Source organism: Crocodylus siamensis, chromosome 7 (genome assembly GCF_052110815.1).
Source record: "Crocodylus siamensis isolate JL-2025a chromosome 7, ASM5211081v1, whole genome shotgun sequence".
Taxonomy (NCBI): domain Eukaryota; kingdom Metazoa; phylum Chordata; order Crocodylia; family Crocodylidae; genus Crocodylus; species Crocodylus siamensis.
This window is the reverse complement of record NC_143401.1, coordinates 45,877,433-45,895,301: the sequence shown is the minus strand read 5'-3', so window position 1 is coordinate 45,895,301 and position 17,869 is coordinate 45,877,433. Positions and strand designations below refer to the sequence as shown.

At 44.0% G+C, this 17,869-nt stretch overlaps 1 protein-coding gene across 1 annotated transcript in view; it reads left to right on the top strand.

Moving 5' to 3' along the window:
* CCDC6 (coiled-coil domain containing 6) overlaps nucleotides 1–3,325 on the top strand; it is a 90,573-nt gene extending 87,248 nt beyond the window's left edge. The window contains exon 9 of the mRNA XM_090056937.1: nucleotides 1,913–3,325. Coding sequence (XP_089913063.1) covers nucleotides 1,913–2,116 — 204 coding nt within the window. The 3' untranslated portion in view covers nucleotides 2,117–3,325. The remainder of the gene's footprint in view (nucleotides 1–1,912) is intronic.
* Nucleotides 3,326–17,869: the final 14,544 nt, after the last annotated feature.

Below are 17,869 nucleotides of genomic sequence, written 5' to 3'. Positions count from 1 at the left end.
TGGTTAGATTCCATTTTTAGTAGTGCCCCTTGACACTTCATTTGAAAAAGCTTTTCTTTGTATATACCTCTTTTATAAATGATTTTGACTTGCTGTGCAGTATATGTGGTGTCCAGTTTTTTGCTGTTTTCCCCCAAAAAATAACTGCTTATTTTCTGTTGGTAATTTTGAAATTTTTCTCATATTTCCAATATTTTCTCGCATACCTCATGCCCCTAAATAGAATACAGACCTTGAATTTGAAAGACAGAATGTAGAAGTTTTTTTTCCAGAATAGTGTCTGCCTATGAGATATAGAGTAACAGTGTCCAGGAAGTGTAGCATCTTAGGACAGTCTGGGTGACATATCAAGACAGCAACAAAACTGCCACAGATCTTTGCAGTAAATGTGTGCGAATAGGGAAGTATTCAGTTCGGATTCAGCTGATTTAGAGGACAGTGATTCGATTTGGATCACTGTCCTGAATAAATTCGGCTGAATCAGCTTCAGAAGATTCGGCGCTAATTTGCAGAGATTTGGATTGGCCAGGGGGAGGCAGGCAAAGCTGGATGGCTGCAGGCTCTCCTGCAGCTCCTCTGGCTGTGCCTGCCTCTCCCCAAGTGTGGGGAGCTGTGGGAGAAGCCTCCATGGCTGCCCTGCCCAGCCCAGCCCCATCCCCTGTCTAGCCCCAGCCTAGTCCCAGTACTTAATTTTTTTTTTTTAATTAAAAAGCCCTGTACTCACTGGCTCTGGCAGTGGCAACTGGGGGCATCTGAGGGCTTGTAGCAGAGCCCCCCGGCACAGCATGGGGCACCGGGGATCACCCCCCACACACAACTCCCAGCAGCTGTCCCATGGCTCAAGTGCAGCTCGGAAGGGCACTCAACACTGTCCGGGAGCTGGGGCTGAGCGCTGCTGTGCTCTGGGCAACTACTAAAGCTGCCCCAGCTCCCAGGTAGCACACAGTGCCCTGCTGAGCCGCACTGCACCTGCTGGGTCCCGGGGGAGGTGGTGATCCCCATGCTGTGCCCTTCCACCGCTTGCTAGCTGGTGTGGCGTGGCATGGTGGGACATGGGATGCTGGTGCGGCAGTGCTGGGAACAGGGGCTATGCCTTGCTACCGCTTGCCCCCTTCTACCTGGAGTGAGCCTCACCTGCATCCCACCCCCCACCCCAGCTGGCAAGTGGCAGCAGGGCAGAGCCCCTGTTCCCAGTGCTGCCGCACCTGTATCCCACCCACCTGCCCCCTTCCCCTGCCTGGCGATTGCCCCACCTTGGCAGCTTGTCCCAGCCCCAATTCCTTCCCTCCCCCAACCCCAACAGACTTACCAGATGTCTGGTAGGGAGAAATTCTATAGTTTAGCTGCTGTTTAGTTGTAGGAGCTCAAAAGGATGTAGTCCCGTTTGTGACACTTTCATCATAAAGAAGACCTTGTTAGATTTGTATTTTACCTCATTATCAAACGTGAACATTTTAAAATCATTTGTAATCTTGCCATTTGAATTTAGATGTGCATGATTTGCTTTGAATTTGCACCCTGCCAAAATTCAGTGAGCTGCTCATTATCACCTGCTGCTTAGCCAAGCATAGATGAATTGCTGCCTTAATTGAGCTTCCCCATTAATTTTTTTCCCTGTAGGCTGTCAGTTAGTGATGCCCTGAAGGTGTATGCTACTTCTTCCTTTCTCACTAGTTGCCAGTGAATATTTTTGCCTTAAAAATGTGTGCTTCGCTCATGTCTTTCAGAGTAAAATCAAACTCAAAATTTGAGTGGATTTCACTGTATTGTGAGCGTTCAGTGTCTTTATCGGTTTCCTCAGTTAATTGTTATTTTGAATTTTGTCTTAACCAGTGCACTGAGCTGTGTTAAAGAGTTAATCACTCAAAGTTTTTTAGAATTGTTAAACATGATTTCAATATTTGTTCTGCAGAGGCCTTCACCACGAAGAAGTAACAGCCCTGACAAATTTAAGCGTCCCACTCCACCTCCTTCTCCAAACACGCAGACCCCGGTGCAGCCACCACCTCCTCCTCCACCACCACCACCACCACCACCTGTGCAGCCTATGGCCCAATCAACAGCATTGCAGTCGTCCACTTTTCAGCATTCAGTGCATCCCTCCTCTCAGCCTTAGTGCATGTGCTCAGCAATCTGTATTCAAATTTGGACTCATAACACAGAGCAGTTTACTAAAAGCCAAAGGCTTACTTGGCGTATTTGGATTTGACTTATTTGCACTGAGGTTATATAGGCTTCACTGTTAATTGTGTTGTAAACATTTGTATAAAATGCAGCCAATGTTTTGGGTCTACAACACTAACTTAACAGAAATTTCCATCAGTGTTTACTTGAACTACATGTATGTCCATTCTCTGGCTGGAACATTTGCTACTCTATTTGGTAATACAACAGTATGTTGTTTTGCTAGGCTCCAAAGCTTCATTTTCCTGGCTTTTAGGTTTATAAAACTAAAGAGAGACCTTTTTTTTTAAATTTTTTTTTCATAACAATTTGCATAAAATTACAGGCATGATAGACTATTATTATAAACTCCTAAATATTATGGTATTTACCAAGCATATGGTAAATCAGCACTACATTTCAGTAATTTGAAGATACAGCTTTTAGTGCAAAAGTGAGTCAGTCATCTTTAATTAGTGCCCAAGATGCATATTATTATTGTATCACCTAATAAATAAGCTTAATACAGGTTCAGTATTCAGCACACATGATGCATCCATACTTTCTCCTCTTAAGAATAAACACCTCAAATGTATGGTACAGTTTGATGTTAAATGTGGGGAAATTTGCTTGTCAGAATATATAGAATGTATGATTCATGGACCTTAAAAATTGATTGGTTTCATTTCACCATTTACATTAACTTGTAAGCTACTGTGTGTGCTATCATAAAGAACTTCTGCAAGTGTGGTCCTGCCAACAGGTTACTGGTGGCTGATTAAAGTGTGCTCTTTGATTTCTGCTGCAGAAGCCAATGTTGATTGTAGAGAACACCTTTTTTTTCTTAAAATATATTAATTGTGATTCCCCTAAAATAAAGTTTGAACAAGTATTCTAAATGTTCAAAAGACTATTAGAAAAATATGGTATAATGATCATCTTATAGGAATATATTGGCGTAACAGCCAGAAATGTTGTATTGCTTGGTAGAAACAAAACAGAGAACATAGAAAGTAGCACAACATGGAACTAATGAATGCTTATATAGCAGCCTAAACTGGTACAATGTAAAAAGAAATGTATTCTGAATACATTCTTTCCATTCATTTAGCACAAATAAATTGTTTGGTTTCACTTTGCAGTGGAACAAAGTGTCACTTTTTTCTTGATGTTGGCATCTTATTTTGTTTTATATTTCATAAATTCTTGTTGAGTAGGTTTATATGCTCTTGATAATTTTAAGTGGCTTATCTCGTATATTTGCATATGTGGGCCATGGAAAAATAACTAGAGAATGTGTATTTTATGATTAATATGTACCTGGTTATAATCAGAATTGAACATTAAGTAATTTATCACTTGTTTACAAAAGCTTTGTTTGTGACATACCTAACACTTTATTGAATACATTCTTAAGAAGGAAATGTGGCATTTTGGATATTTACTAACACTTGTACATACATTTTCATATTTGCCAATGCTATAAAAGAATTGCAGACTGATTATCTTAATAGACAGCATTCAAAGTATCAAGTCAAAAGTAATAATTTAAAATGTTCAGTTAAAGTGAGAGCAGAAAAAATAAATTTCTTCACTATAGCTCCAGTTTTAGCTCTTAAGGAGAGTTTAGAATAGTGTGTATATAGTATATTATACCTGTTTAAACCAACATGGGATCAAGTGCATTATTACATTATATTAGTAAGGTTGTAGTTTTCCAGTACAAGTGATACTGTCCAGCGTGTGGCAGGCCTAAAAACTGACCATTGTCCCATCTGGAAACTCATCTTTATTTTGTTTTCTAACCATAGTAAATGTTCACTTGTTTCTAACCATGTGTTTCGAGCATTTTTATTAAATAGAATTCCTAGATCACTTGGCAAGGTTATAATGGGAAAATTTAAGATGATGTCAAATATATCACTTTCTGATGGGACTTGTATCAAGATAGGGCCAGTATTTAGGTTTGACACTTGTTTCTGTAAATATATCAAACAGAAAAATACATATTCTTTTATAAATAAGACTCCAGGTCATGTACATCACAAACTATTTAAAACATAGTGCCCACCTTATTCAAGAATCTCAAAAAGCACTTTGGAAAAGAGGTGCTAACAGAATGCAAGCTAATTGTTACAATAGTATAAAAAAAGGCTGAAAAAGAGAGGCCTCTGATAGAATAGTTTTCATTTCAAAAAAGAAAAATACAATTATGTGAAATAAATTTGAGGTACATTTTAAAATTCTAATTCTGTAATCCACAGTTTAAGCATTGTTACAAGAGAGATGTCCTTGAATTCTCTTCTGTGGCTTTTGTTACTGCTTGAAAGCAAGGAGCTGACAGATGTATACTAAATGCTGAAAATGTAATAAGGCACTGATGCGGTCTGACGTAAGTAAGAACATTGAACAAACCTTCTCTTGAAAACAGAAGTGTCAACCTCTATTTGTGGGGTTTTTTAAAATAAGTGCACATCTTTCTCCTAATAAACATCAGTGAATTTTCGTTTTTGCTTGTGAATTATAGTCTTCCATGATTCTGCAGCTATGGATTTATCAACCTACTACAGAATTTCCTTCAGACTAGAGAAATTCACTCAAAATAAGAGCCAGCTTAAGATGAATGTTTAAGTACTTGGCATCTTATTTTATCCAGTGTACTACAGGTGTTTTTGTTAATGTTTGCCAGTTGTACATTGTCATTGGTTGTGAGAGATGCAACCCAAGACACTGCCATGTTCACAAGGGAATGGATTGTTCTCCTTCATGAGATTGCTTTGACAACTTCCCAAAGCAGAAGTTGTGCGCCTAGTTATAAGGTCACAAGCAATTTTTCAGCAGTAGTTTACCTTTAGGAGGTATATGCAAAAGGTATAAAAATCCTTCCTCCCTTGACTGATCATTGTTTTCTCTCTTTCCAAATAGCTAGTTGCCAAACAAGCTATTTTTTTTACTTCCCTTTTTGTTTTCCATGAATTAAGCAGATACCATTGTATTCTTCTGTAGCTTCATCTTAAGGGAGCCCAGTTTAGGTGTAGAGTTCAAAACTTCATTTTATCTGAGATTTGCTCTATAGAGGTGGTTTTTGGCTTCACTTAAAACACTAGTTCAGCTATTAAATCATATTCCTGGAGGAAGAGGTGAGAAGTTCTCAAAGGCACTTGTTCCGATTTAATTCCTAGTTATGGTTTTCGTGACTTCTCTTCCCTTCTCAAGGGTACTACAGCCTTTTTGCACTTCTTGATGTTCTCTTGGGAACTTTGCCCAAGAAACTGCACAGGTTTTTAACATCCCAGAGCAGAATGAATAAAATAAGTTCTACCAGTGTATTGTAGCTCACTAGAGAAGTCTGAACCCACCCTATCTCTGTTGTTTTAGGCTCAAGGGAAACCATTTTTATATGGCACATATGTGTATGAAATATATAAAATACTTTTCCAGAATCTTTTTAGGGATGCCACTTGTTACTGCTCCAGATAAGAAGTAACTAGAATCACCCTTACTTGAACTGACAATTTGCAGGCAGTTAAGTCTAGCTATAAGCTGACAGCTTTTTTCATTCTGCCTCAGCACATTCTTGAGGACTATAAAAATATTTGGAGTTGTTCAGGGGTTTAGAAGAAATTTCTGAGCTGGAAATTCACTTTTTTGGAAGTCGTAGAGTACTGACAACTGGGTATTCGGTTCAGTGTCAGGCCAAAACAAGGACCTTTCCTTATGACAAGAACAGCTAAGACGTTTTGGCTCTGTTGGAAATGAGCCATATATAGGATCATGGGAAAGTAGGGCTGGAAGGACCCTCACAAGGTTTTCTATTTCAGCCCCCTGCTCAAGGCAGGATCATCCCAAACAATTGTCTGTCCTACCTGCTCTTGAACACTTCCAGGGATGGAGATTCCACTGCTTCTCTAAGTAGCTTGTGTCAGTGCTTGACCACCCTCAGTCAGGAAGTTCCTCCTAATGTCCAACCTAAATTCCATCTTTCCTGTGCCCAAGCCTGAAGCCATTGCTCCTAGTCCTGTAACCTGTGGCCACTGAGAGAAGCCCACTTACCTGAAGGGTATTTATTCAGAGGATGTATTTGAAGACTGCCCATGAATACAGCCTGGTAGGAAAAACTAATCACTCAAAACTTTTTAGAACTCCTAAATGTGATTTTGGTATTTGTCGTGCAGAGACCTATCACCAGACCCATCACCATTTTGTTTTACCAAAGCATCTTTGAGGGAAGCTTCCAGTTTACCACCAAAATAAATGGTGGCATCCAGCCTGTGCTGGACTAATTGAACAAATACTGCAGTGCAAAATAAAAATGTGTGCGTACTTGTACTTATAAATATACAATACAATTTTTTGGCTAGCTTCTCTGGCAAGCATCATTTTTGTTCTTAATCATTTGAGGATTTGGTTGTCTCAACCTTTGAAGTGCCCATTTCCCTTTTGTGGCAAAGGCCAAGGAGTATTCACGGTCAGCAACAGCTTCCACCACAAGTACAAATGAAATTACATTTACAAATGAAATTTTGTTGGCTTCTGCTTGCATTAGATAAAGTCATACAGAAAGCAGAGAAAACTGTTCTTAAGCAAGTGGGTCTGTCATACTACGAATTAGTTTGTTTGTATTTCTTAATGCCTAGTGGAAATGTGGGGCTCCAGCAAGAAGCTTTCAGGGCTTCAAGAGCAAGTAATAGTTTGGGTTGGGTAAAGCTTCAGTCAGTATTTAACTAACCAAGTTCCTCATCCACCTCCTACAGTGTATGGTTAAATCTGAGAAAATTATTCACCGTTTGCTGCTAGTTACGGCTTTAAAAAGGTACTGTGGCTAAGTACATGACTCATAGCATGCTTCTGTTGGAGGGCAGGGGTGGGAACATAACTGTTACATAAGCCCGTTCGTGGTAATGTTTAGATTATCTCCCTATGAAAGAAGGACTCAAACTACTTAACAGTATGGTCTAGTAATAAAAGAAGCTACATGAAGAAATTTCCTACCTAGCAGAAAAAGATAGTGGTGCAATTTAAACAGGAAGGTTCATATGCCCGGAAACCTGAGCTTTCTCGGGGTGCTTGGTCTCTGCCTCACCTTGTTTTTGCAACTCATCCTTGGAAAAGGGAACCAAAACATATTCTGTTACCTACAGAGTTAAATCAGTTTCCTTTCTCCAGAAATAGTAGGTTCTCAAAATGCCAGTAAATTGGGACACACAATGAACCATCTGCTGCTCAGCAGTTTAACATTAAAGTTTCTCGGTGATCTCACCAGTTTGATATTAAAGTAATTTGTTACCTAGTATAGACAGGTAGAATATTATAGGTAGAACCATTCACCTAGAAGAGATACAATCTGGGACGCTTGTTAAATTATTCCAGTGCTTCCTCTTTCTCCCCTCCCCCCCCCCATCAAGATTTGGGCTAACTTGCCTAGAAGTGCTATGTAGAGAAAGATTAGTTACAGTAAGTGTAAATCCTGGGAAAAATCCAGCAGTGACCAAGTATGCTAAGATCCTGAACCTGTCAATCATGAACGAAACAGTGCAGAATTGCACACTGGAATAGAGCTTTACAGCATTATTCCCATAATACCTGTCATTGCTTTTCTGTGCATATTCTCAAAAATGTGTGTATAATTTTATACAGATATATAATGTATGCATATGTATGTGTGTGTGTTTAATATGTAAAATGTATGTGTGTGCGTGTGTGTAATCAAGCTCATCCATGCCTTCATTCAAGACTTCCAATAAATATTTTTGTGCCTGCTTATATTGGAAGTACTGAATCCATCCTCTCACTTTTTTTCCCCTCCCATCCTTATCATTAGAAAATGAAGGGGAGACAACATTTAACGGGGGAGGGAGAAAATGAGAAAATGATCAAGTTTTCCATCTTGCTTCTTTCATTTCTACTGGGGACTATCTGATATTTATCTGAAGGCATCATATGGCTTGGAGGTAGGGTCATTTTCCAAATTCCATATACAAAATAAACCTTTCATAGGAAACTACTTGCAATAGAATATATAGATATTAAATATATATAATGGTCTGTGTGCAGCTACCTTTGCCATGGCTTTCTTCTAAGTGGGATCCAGCTACATTTATTGAGGGGATATTTTGGGGAAGCTACATATCCCTTCCACCTTTCTGAATTAGCTGTATGCATATGTTCCTTTCTCAAGCTGCCTTCAAAAGTATTGTGACTGTTGGGCTGAGCAGTTTGCATCTCATTGAGTTTGGGATCCTAGTACTATTGTCTAACTTTGTCTAATTGTCAGTTTTTTAGGACAGGAAATATCTTACATGTTTGGGTAATGCATGGTGCTAGAGGAACCCAGGAATCAGAGGCTTTGGGGTATAAATTGGTACTACTGCTAAAATGCAGCTGATAGAATCCTGTATTTTCTCACATACAGCATCCTCCAGAATATAATACACATTTTGTTTTTAAAGGACAGAATGAAAAAGAACATATTTTCTTGCAGTAAGTAAATGAGTAGGATAGGAACAGATGGGCCTGCTCAGTATTCTGCTCCCTGTAGATCAGCGCAGATTTTACTTGCACTTTTGGCCAGAAAGGACCGAAATTGTTCTTACGACATTTTTTGCATAGAAAGCACACTTCCAATTTTCAGTAGCTCCTTTTGGGGGGTGGGGGAAATGTGTGTTTTGTGCAAGAGCAGATATGGTACTCTAATATTAAATGTGATGGAGGAAAGGAAGGAAACATGCCATTTCCTTGTGTGCATAAGTGGTCTACTACAGTTTACAACTCAAAAAAGGCATGTTCATTGTTTTCTCTGAATGCTCTATTATCTGGCCCTACAAAAAACTAGAACTCTTGGTTCCAAAATGATACCTTTTATTAGACGAACTGGGAAATCGCAAGAAAATTGTCCTTTTCTGCATTATTATCTGCATTTTCTGTCCATTATGTTCTTTTATTTATAATTTATTTATTGTTGTAATCGAGCACAAAGTGCAGTACAGCATAACAAGTGCCTATAAACTTTTCACCAGATCTGTGCCTTTTTTTCTCTTAGAATTATCTGACAACCAGTTGAAATATCAATTTGTGCGCATTATTTGTCAAACCATATTTTGAGCACATTTCAACCTGTAGGTTTGCTTAATAGTTGTGAGGGCCCCTTTGCCTATCCAGTCTGCAACTGGCTACCTTAAATTACAGAATCACTAAGGCTGCTTGCAGACATGGGTGTGGGGAGGGGAGAGGAGGAGGGAGGAAGCACTTTACCAGAAGAAGCAGTGAATTACATTAACCTAGCTCTGTAGCGTCTTTATAGATCAGGTGTTTCAGTGTGGCTTTTTGTCACTTTTATCTAATAGCAGATTCCACCAAGGCCCCACTAAAGTGCCTGAGCTATACAGATGCTGCAGAGCCAGGTCAAAATAATTCAGTGCCTCTTCTGGGGATGTGCTGGGCTCGGAGCAGGAGCATGCTGAATTTAAAGCACATTTTTTTCCTCCCACATCTGCAAGCAGCCTAAATGATCTAATATGTATGAGAGAAAGGATCTCTCTCTAGGAGTATGATGGGATGAAGAGAGTCTTCATACCTGAGTTCTTCCTACATGTAGGGAGAATAATAGCAACTGTATTTGCTTTCTGCTTCATGCTAACTTTACCTTGGCCACATTTGCATTGTATGTGATCATTTTGGGAAGTGTTGTAGCAAGCGACTTTTCTGGCTCATTAGCTTGCTAAGTGTAAGATCTCTAGCTAGAGAGTTTTGGAAGACTGCTCCACATTGTATTTCTTATTCTATATAATACTGAGCTCTGCATATCAGTCATGGGTTTGGGTTTAGGGCCAGAGTTTTAAAGGTCTTTAGGCATTGAGAGACACTTGTTTCCTGGGGTTTTCGCTGGTATCTAGGTGCCTTATGCTTGTAAAAATCAATTGTATTTCATCTCCGTTTTATTTCAGACATTTGTCTGTGACTTGTTCAGTGCAGTCCTTAATCACATCTATGCTTAGCACTATTAGTAAGTACTATTTACTATATATTGCTGTATTAGTATCAAAACTCTAGGCCAGGTTTTTAGGGAACATTATTATTGCTACTTATGACATGTATAACCACATTTCACATTTATTTTCATTCTTTAGGCATTTTGGTGGAATTTGCTAATTGTTGTTCATTTGTCCTAGACAGGGGTGCCAAAGATACCCTTGATTGGACCTGCAGAGCTATATCAACTGGCTTCCCAGTGGATCTCAATGGGATGGATGGCCCTGCATGCCACACATAGCAATTGCTTCAGCTCGTATCCAAATTTGCTGCCACCTGCTACACAGTCCCAGAGTAGCCATGCTGCATACAGATTGTTCATAGCAACTGCTCCAGGGCTCTGGGGCCATGCAGCAGAGTCCCATGGCAGTGGCTCTGGAGCCATGCACAGTAGGCCTGTGCAAATAAAAAAGTATTCAATTTGGAGATTCAGATCACTGTGCAGAATTGATTTGGCTGAATCGGCTTCAGAAGATTCGGCGCCGATTCTGAGATTCAGCCATAGGGTATAATGGGGAATCACTGAAATACCTATAACTTTGTCATTCTTTGGCTAATTCAGATACAAATTGCAGGAATGATAGCCCTTTCTGAGGCCAAGAATCCTGCCAACTTTCAAGGAGATAGGTGTAGGGGTTTCTGGGAAACTGCACCTCAAAGACTTGAAAGGAAAACTGTCACGTGTGTGCACAGCAGGGTGAAAACTGCAGGCATGCTAGGTCCTGCTGAGGCCATGAAGCCTGCCAGCTTTTGAGAGGTGCAGGGGTTCCTGGGAAACAGCACCTCAGCTTGCTGACAAGCAAAACTCGTGATGTGTGGGTGACACTGTGTGGGTTAAGGTACGCCCTTGCTGGCGCTAGGGCCTCTACATGACACAGTAGTGTGCCCCAGTGAGGTCTCCTCCTCCCCTACAGCCCCAGGCGGTTCCACAACTTTAAATAACAACAGGTATAAAATAACTTAGTGAGCAGTAGCATCAGCAGCATCTCAGGCAGCCAAGCTGTGACAGAGCCTTTCTTTCCTCTCCTGCTTCTTCTCTAGCATATGTTAAGGCACACCTTCACTGTGTGTGTGTGTGTGTGTGTGTGTGTGTGTGTGTGTGTGTGTGTGTGTGTGTGTGTGTGTGTGTGTGTGTGTGTGAAGGTACACCCTTACTGGTGCTGGGGTATCTACACGACATGGTAGTGTGCCCCAGTGAGGTCTCCTTCTCCCCTACAGCCTCAGTCCAGTCCAACACTTTAAATAATAACAGGTAAGCACTGCAGTGCAGTAGTATTAGCATCTCAGGCAGCCAAACTGTCACAGACTAGAGCCTCTCTTTCCTTTCCTGCAGCAACTTCTTCTCCAGCAGCTGTCAGAGAACTCTCCCTGCCAGCCCTAGCCCTGGGCTTAGATGTGCCCAGGGCCCTGCATCCTTCCAGTCAGGTGCTAGGGATGTTGGTCTAATGACATGGCGCTGGCAGACAATGTTCTTTGGGTCAATCTGGTATCTTAGTAGACCAACTGAATAGTCAGAGAAAGCCTCATAGTTAGACAATGAAAGGTTGTGTTTTGATTTTATGGAAAGGGGTTTTCCTTGATTGTCTGATGAGGCTAAGTGGCTTATGGTTAATGAAATGAGAATTTTTATAAAAGAACTGAATGGTAGAAATAGAGATGTTGTTTTGGATATATAAATGATGTGTTATTTGTAGTGTATGATGGGCTATATTGTGTTTTTATGTTTATTATTAAAAAAACCTGAATAGTCAAAGAAATATATCTTAGCAAGCTTTCAGGTTGAAAAACCCTTTGTCAGGTTCCTTCACCCTTGGATCACATATGCCCACCAGCATGTGGACTGTACTGGACCACAAGGGATCTAGCCATCTCCCAATGCCATCCTTCAGCTTCCTTACCAGTGCCTCCACATCTGGTGACAGCGGCTTGCCCCAACCAGGAACACTGATCCATTTGGTTCTCCAGTTCCTTCACTATGGGGATCACCTGGGAAAGGGAGGCATCGGCAGCGCTAAGGTTCTCGGTGGCCTCAAGCAAGGGCAAGATCTGGGAGATGGTATCCCACTCAGCTCTCTTCAGGGGACCACTGATCCCAATCACCCTGAGCAAGGCCATCTCATGGATGGCCTTCTGTTGCTCCACCAGCCTTTCCAGCATCAGGTATGTGGAGTTCTACTGACTCTCCATATCCCGCGTGATATTGTGCTGTGGGATGCTCAGCTCTGCCTGTTTCTCCTGCAGCATCCTGCCCCCCTTGATGCTGCAGTGGAAAAAGCCCACCAGATTCCTGCATTTTCAAATGAGCTGGGTGGTAGTGATGGCACCATCAACGGTAGCCCTGTACCCCTCTAAGGCATCGTTGACTACGAGGCGCAGCTTGTGTGCCACACAGCGGATGCCAAGCAAGTTGGCATCATGGACAACCTTGACCGTACTGGCCCCGCTGTTGGTGACCTTGAGCCTGCAGGTGAGCGCGCCCTGCCCAATGAGCCACCCCTGTACCATGTGGTTCATGGCCACCATGATCTCCCTTGCCGTGTGGGACTCATCCATCACCTCAGCTTGAAGGAGAGCCCAGCGATTACCTGACTGATAGCACCAGTGCCCTGTGAGAGAGAGGTAGGTATGATCTCCACCCTGGCTGCTCCAGATGTCAGAGGTGAAGTGCAAGGCTACCTGCGCCCCTGCTTTACGCAGCTCCTCCCTCAAGTACTCCCTGCATGCCTCATACAGGGAGGGCACCACCATCCTGCTAAAGCTGGTACGTGCAGGCATTTTGTAAAATGGGGCCAGAAGTGCTATGAACCGCGTGAACCCTGGCCGCTCAACTAGGGAGAAGGGCTGCCTATCCAGTGCAAGCATCTCCCCAATGCTCTGGGTGATCTTGCTCGCCTTGGGAATGCGCCCCCCTTTCTGTCCACCTTTCCCCCACTGGTCCAGGTTGGCCTGCCTCTGCTTTGGGGGGGGAAGGGGACTTTGGAGCAAGCGGGGGACTTCCCCTTCAGCACACTTGCACTGGTGCCAGGCTGAGCAGGAAGAAGGGCAAGGGGTGGTGCCTCCTCAGATGCAGCAGCATCGCCGTGGTGAAGTGTCTCACATCATTGCCACGGATCATGTGCCTTCGGCAGTGCTGGCAGATGGTAAACCTGGGATCATCTGCCACCTCAAAATGATCCCACACTACACTACCCCAGTTCTGGGTTCAGGGTAGGGATCCTGCCTTATGCCCCTCCTCAGCAGGCTGAGGCTCAACAAGAGGAGCTGCCTCAGCTGAGCCACTTGCCTCGACCTCCTGTAAGATGCTGCTTTCCAGAGAAGGAGACCTGGGTCTAAGGGAACTTTGAGGTGTGTGGAGCACAAAGTTAGATTCCCCCTCAGTCCCCAGAATTTCTTTAGCCAAGGCGCTCAGGCCCTCTGGGTCCAGATCCAGCTCCTCCTCTGGCAGTGGGAGGCTCATGCTGGGAGATGAAATTGGGGTGGAGGAGACAGTGATTCTGCTGCTGGTGCCTCTTTCTGGGGTTTGGGAGAGGTGGTGCAAGTGGAGGAATGTCAGGTACTGCTCCTACCTCCTTGCTTCCACTGGCAGCAGAAGACTTGTGGCTGCTGGGAAAGAGGATGCATCTATGTTTGGGGTGGAGGAAGACTTGCAGCTTTAGCTTTCCTCCTAGCCCCTCTTCCTCCACTGCCAGAAGACCTGGCACCTGCCTTTCCAACACACTTCATATTAATCTTTCCTGTTCTGTAAAATGTGTGTGTGTGCAACTAATAATAGAATATATGTCGTTTTCTTCTTCTCTGACATATGACTGCACACAGATGCTCAGTGCTGCTGATTTAATCGTTATGAATGATTTCACTCAGATTTACAATCACCAGTCTCAATTCTGGTGGGGAAATCTCAATTTCAAGGCAACTAAAAGACACAGTGAGATGTCACTACCTGTATTTCCCTCTTACTCGGGAAGAAGTCTCTTGGAGCCCATGGATGTGTTCAATGGGCAGGCAATGCACAAGGAGCTCAGTAGAGGTGAGAATACATTCATGTGATAAATATCTGCTCAGTTTATGGTAAATGGCATTGGATTTCAACAACTCAAAAGTGTTTTCTGAGGAAAGGTATTCAGGTTGTAGCCGTATTGGTCTAGAGGAAAAGGCAATCAGGACTCAGAGTAGAAATGATATCTTTTATTACACCAACAAGATTTTTGCAAAGAAGAAATTGTTTTACAAAAACTTTGTTGGTCTAATAAAAGATATCATCTCTACTACAAGTCCAGATTGCCTTTATTCTGAGAAAAGAGATTTGGAGTATACCACCAATGCCTCTGTGTCCCCTTCACAAATTCAACCTTGGACTTTTCTGCCACATAGTTAGTAACTACAAATTGGTCCTCTTCCCTCAATATAGTTTCTGTGCTGGAACCAGCAAAGTGGGGACTGGCTGGAATCTTTAATAGTACTCAGTTTTTGGTAATCCAAATAATTCACATTTCAGCTCTTCCAAATAACAAACATAGATTCATAGATTCATAGATGCTAGGGTCGGAAGGGACCTCAATAGATCATTGAGTCCGACCCCCTGCATAAGCAGGAAAGAGTGCTGGGCCTACATTACCCCAGCTAGATACACATCCAACCTTCTCTTGAATACCCCCAGGGTAGGGGAGAGCACCTCCCTTGGGAGCCCGTTCCAGACCTTGGCCACTCGAACTGTGAAGAAGTTCCTCCTAATATCCAATCTAAATCTGCTCTCTTCTAGCTTGTGGCCATTATTTCTTGTAACCCCCGGGGGCGCCTTGGTGAATAAATACCAATTCCCTTCTGTGCCCCCCGACGAACTTACAGGCAGCCACCAGGTCGCCTCTCAACCTTCTCTTGCGGAGGCTGAAAAGGTCCAGTTTCTCTAATCTCTCCTCGTAGGGCTTGGCCTGCAGGCCCTTAACCATACGAGTGGCCCTTCTCTGGACCCTCTCCAGGTTATCCGCATCCTTCTTGAAGTGCGGCGCCCAGAATTGCACGCAGTACTCCAGCTGCGGTCTGACCAGCGCCCGATAGAGGGGAAGTATCACCTCCTTGGACCTATTTGTCATGCATCTGCTGATGCACGATAAAGTGCCATTGGCTTTTCTGATGGTTTCGTCACACTGCCGACTCATGTTCATCTTGGAGTCCACTAGGACTCCAAGATCTCTTTCCACTTCCGTGCCACCCAGCAGGTCATTTCCTAGGCTGTAGGTGTGCTGGACATTTTTCCTCCCTAGATGCAGCACTTTGCATTTCTCCTTGTTGAACTGCATTCTGTTGTTTTCTGCCCACTTGTCTAACCTGTCCAGGTCTGCTTGCAGCTGTTCCCTGCCCTCCGGCGTGTCCACTTCGCCCCATAGCTTAGTGTCATCTGCAAACTTGGACAGAGTACATTTCACCCCCTCGTCCAAGTCGCTGATGAAGACATTAAAGAGTATTGGTCCAAGCACTGAGCCCTGCGGGACCCCGCTGCCCACACTCTTCCAGGTCGAAACCGACCCATCCACCACAACTCTCTGGGTGCGACCCTCCAGCCAATTCTCCACCCACCGGACTGTGCAGTAATCCAAGTCACAGCCCCTTAACTTGTTCACCAGTATGGGGTGGGATACCGTATCAAAGGCCTTCCTGAAGTCCAAGTATATGACATCCACCCCTCCTCCTGCGTCGAGGCGTTTTGTGACCTGGTCATAAAAAGAGACTAGATTGGTCAGGCACGATCTACCTGCCACGAACCCGTGCTGGTTTCCCCTCAGCATAATTTGTCCTGCCGGGCTCTCACAAATGTGAGCCTTGATGATTTTCTCAAAGATTTTGCCAAGGATGGAGGTGAGACTGACTGGCCTATAGTTACCCGGGTCCTCCTTCCTCCCCTTCTTGAAAATGGGAACCACATTGGCCCTTTTCCAGTCCTCCGGGACTTGACCCGTGCGCCACGAGCGTTCAAATATTCCCGCCAGTGGCTCTGCAATGATGTCGGCCAGTGCCTTCAGTACCCTCGGATGGAGCTCATCCGGGCCTGCCGACTTAAAGGCATCCAGTTCTTCCAAGTGACCCTGCACCACCTCAGGGTCCACGCATGGAAGTCTGGTGCCTTGCTGCTGCCTCCCTACACTCCCAGTGAGAGACTTGTCATGCCTCTCGCTTAGGAACACTGAGGCGAAGAACTCGTTGAGGAGTTCAGCCTTGTCCCCTCTGTCCGTCACCAATTGTTTCTGCCCATTTAGCAGGGGTCCTATTCCTCCCTGGGCCTTCCTTTTACTCCCTATATATCTAAAAAACAATTTCTTATTGTCTTTTACTTGGATTGCCATCCTCAGCTCCATGGTAGCTTTGGCCTGTCTAACTGCCTCCCTACAAGCACGAGCAGAAGAGGTATATTCCTCTTTGGTGATCTCTCCCTGTTTCCACTTTTTATGTGCTCCCCTTTTGGCCCTAAGTCTGCCCTGAATTTCTCTGGTCAGCCAGGGAAGCCTCCTGGCCCCTTTCCCTCTTTTACCTCGCACGGGGATCGTCTCGCTTTGTGCTCGAAGGATAGCTTCCTTAAGGCACAGCCACCCTTCTTGGGCTCCCATCATTTCAAAACTACTACTCTGCAGTGCATCCTTCACTAATCGCCTGAGTTCGCTGAAATCAGCTTTCCTAAAGTCCAGCACGTTCACCCTACTGGTTACCTTACCCACTCGATGCCTTATGTTGAATTGTATTTTTAGGTGATCACTGTCCCCCAGATGGCTACCGATCTGTAGGTCCCCTACTATGTCATCCCCTGTTGCCAATACCAGATCCAGTAAGGCATTCCCCCTAGTGGGACCATGTACCTCCTGCATCAGGTGGAGGTCCTGTACACAGGTTAGAAACCTGCGTGAGCGGTGGGACTTTGCTGTCTGTGTCTCCCAGCAGATGTCCGGGTAGTTTAGGTCCCCCATGACCACCGCCTCTTTAGCTTTTATGGTCTCTGAGAGTTGCCTCAGGAGCCCCAAATCTATTTCTTCCCCTTGATGTGGGGGTCTGTAGCAGACCCCTACCACCAAATCCTTTTCTCCTTGCCCCCCATGTAGCCTAACCCACAGTCCTTCTACTTCCTCATCCTTTGATTCTGTCTTGATGAGGGTTGATGTATATTGCTCCTTAACATAGAGCGCAACCCCTCCCCCCCTTTTCCCCACTCTGTCCTTTCTGTACAATCTATAGCCCTCAATATGTACCGCCCAGTCGTGGGATGGATCCCACCAGGTTTCCGTCAGCCCCACTAAGTCGTAGTCGTTTAGTGCAACCAGGAGCGCTAGTTCATCCTGCTTGTTCCCCATGCTCCTAGCATTAGTATATAGGCACTTGAGCCCTGTGACTGGTGCTTTTGCTACCCCCTCGCTCCAAGTCCTAAAGGACTTTTTGTCTCTAACCTTCCCGTTCCTTACCTGTGCCGTATTGCTGTCCACCCCCTGTCTTTCACGTTCCCAAAGCTCTCTTTCTTCAGGCTGGGCTGTCCTTGTGGGTGCCACCTGGTTTGGTGGTCCACAGCTTCCCCCACCCTCATCTTCCCCTCCCCCGATGAGCCTAGTTTAAAGCCTGCCGGAGGAGATCCGCCAACCTGGAAGAAAACACACGCTTACCTTTGGGGGACAGGTGAAGCCCATCCCAGCTGAGCATGTCC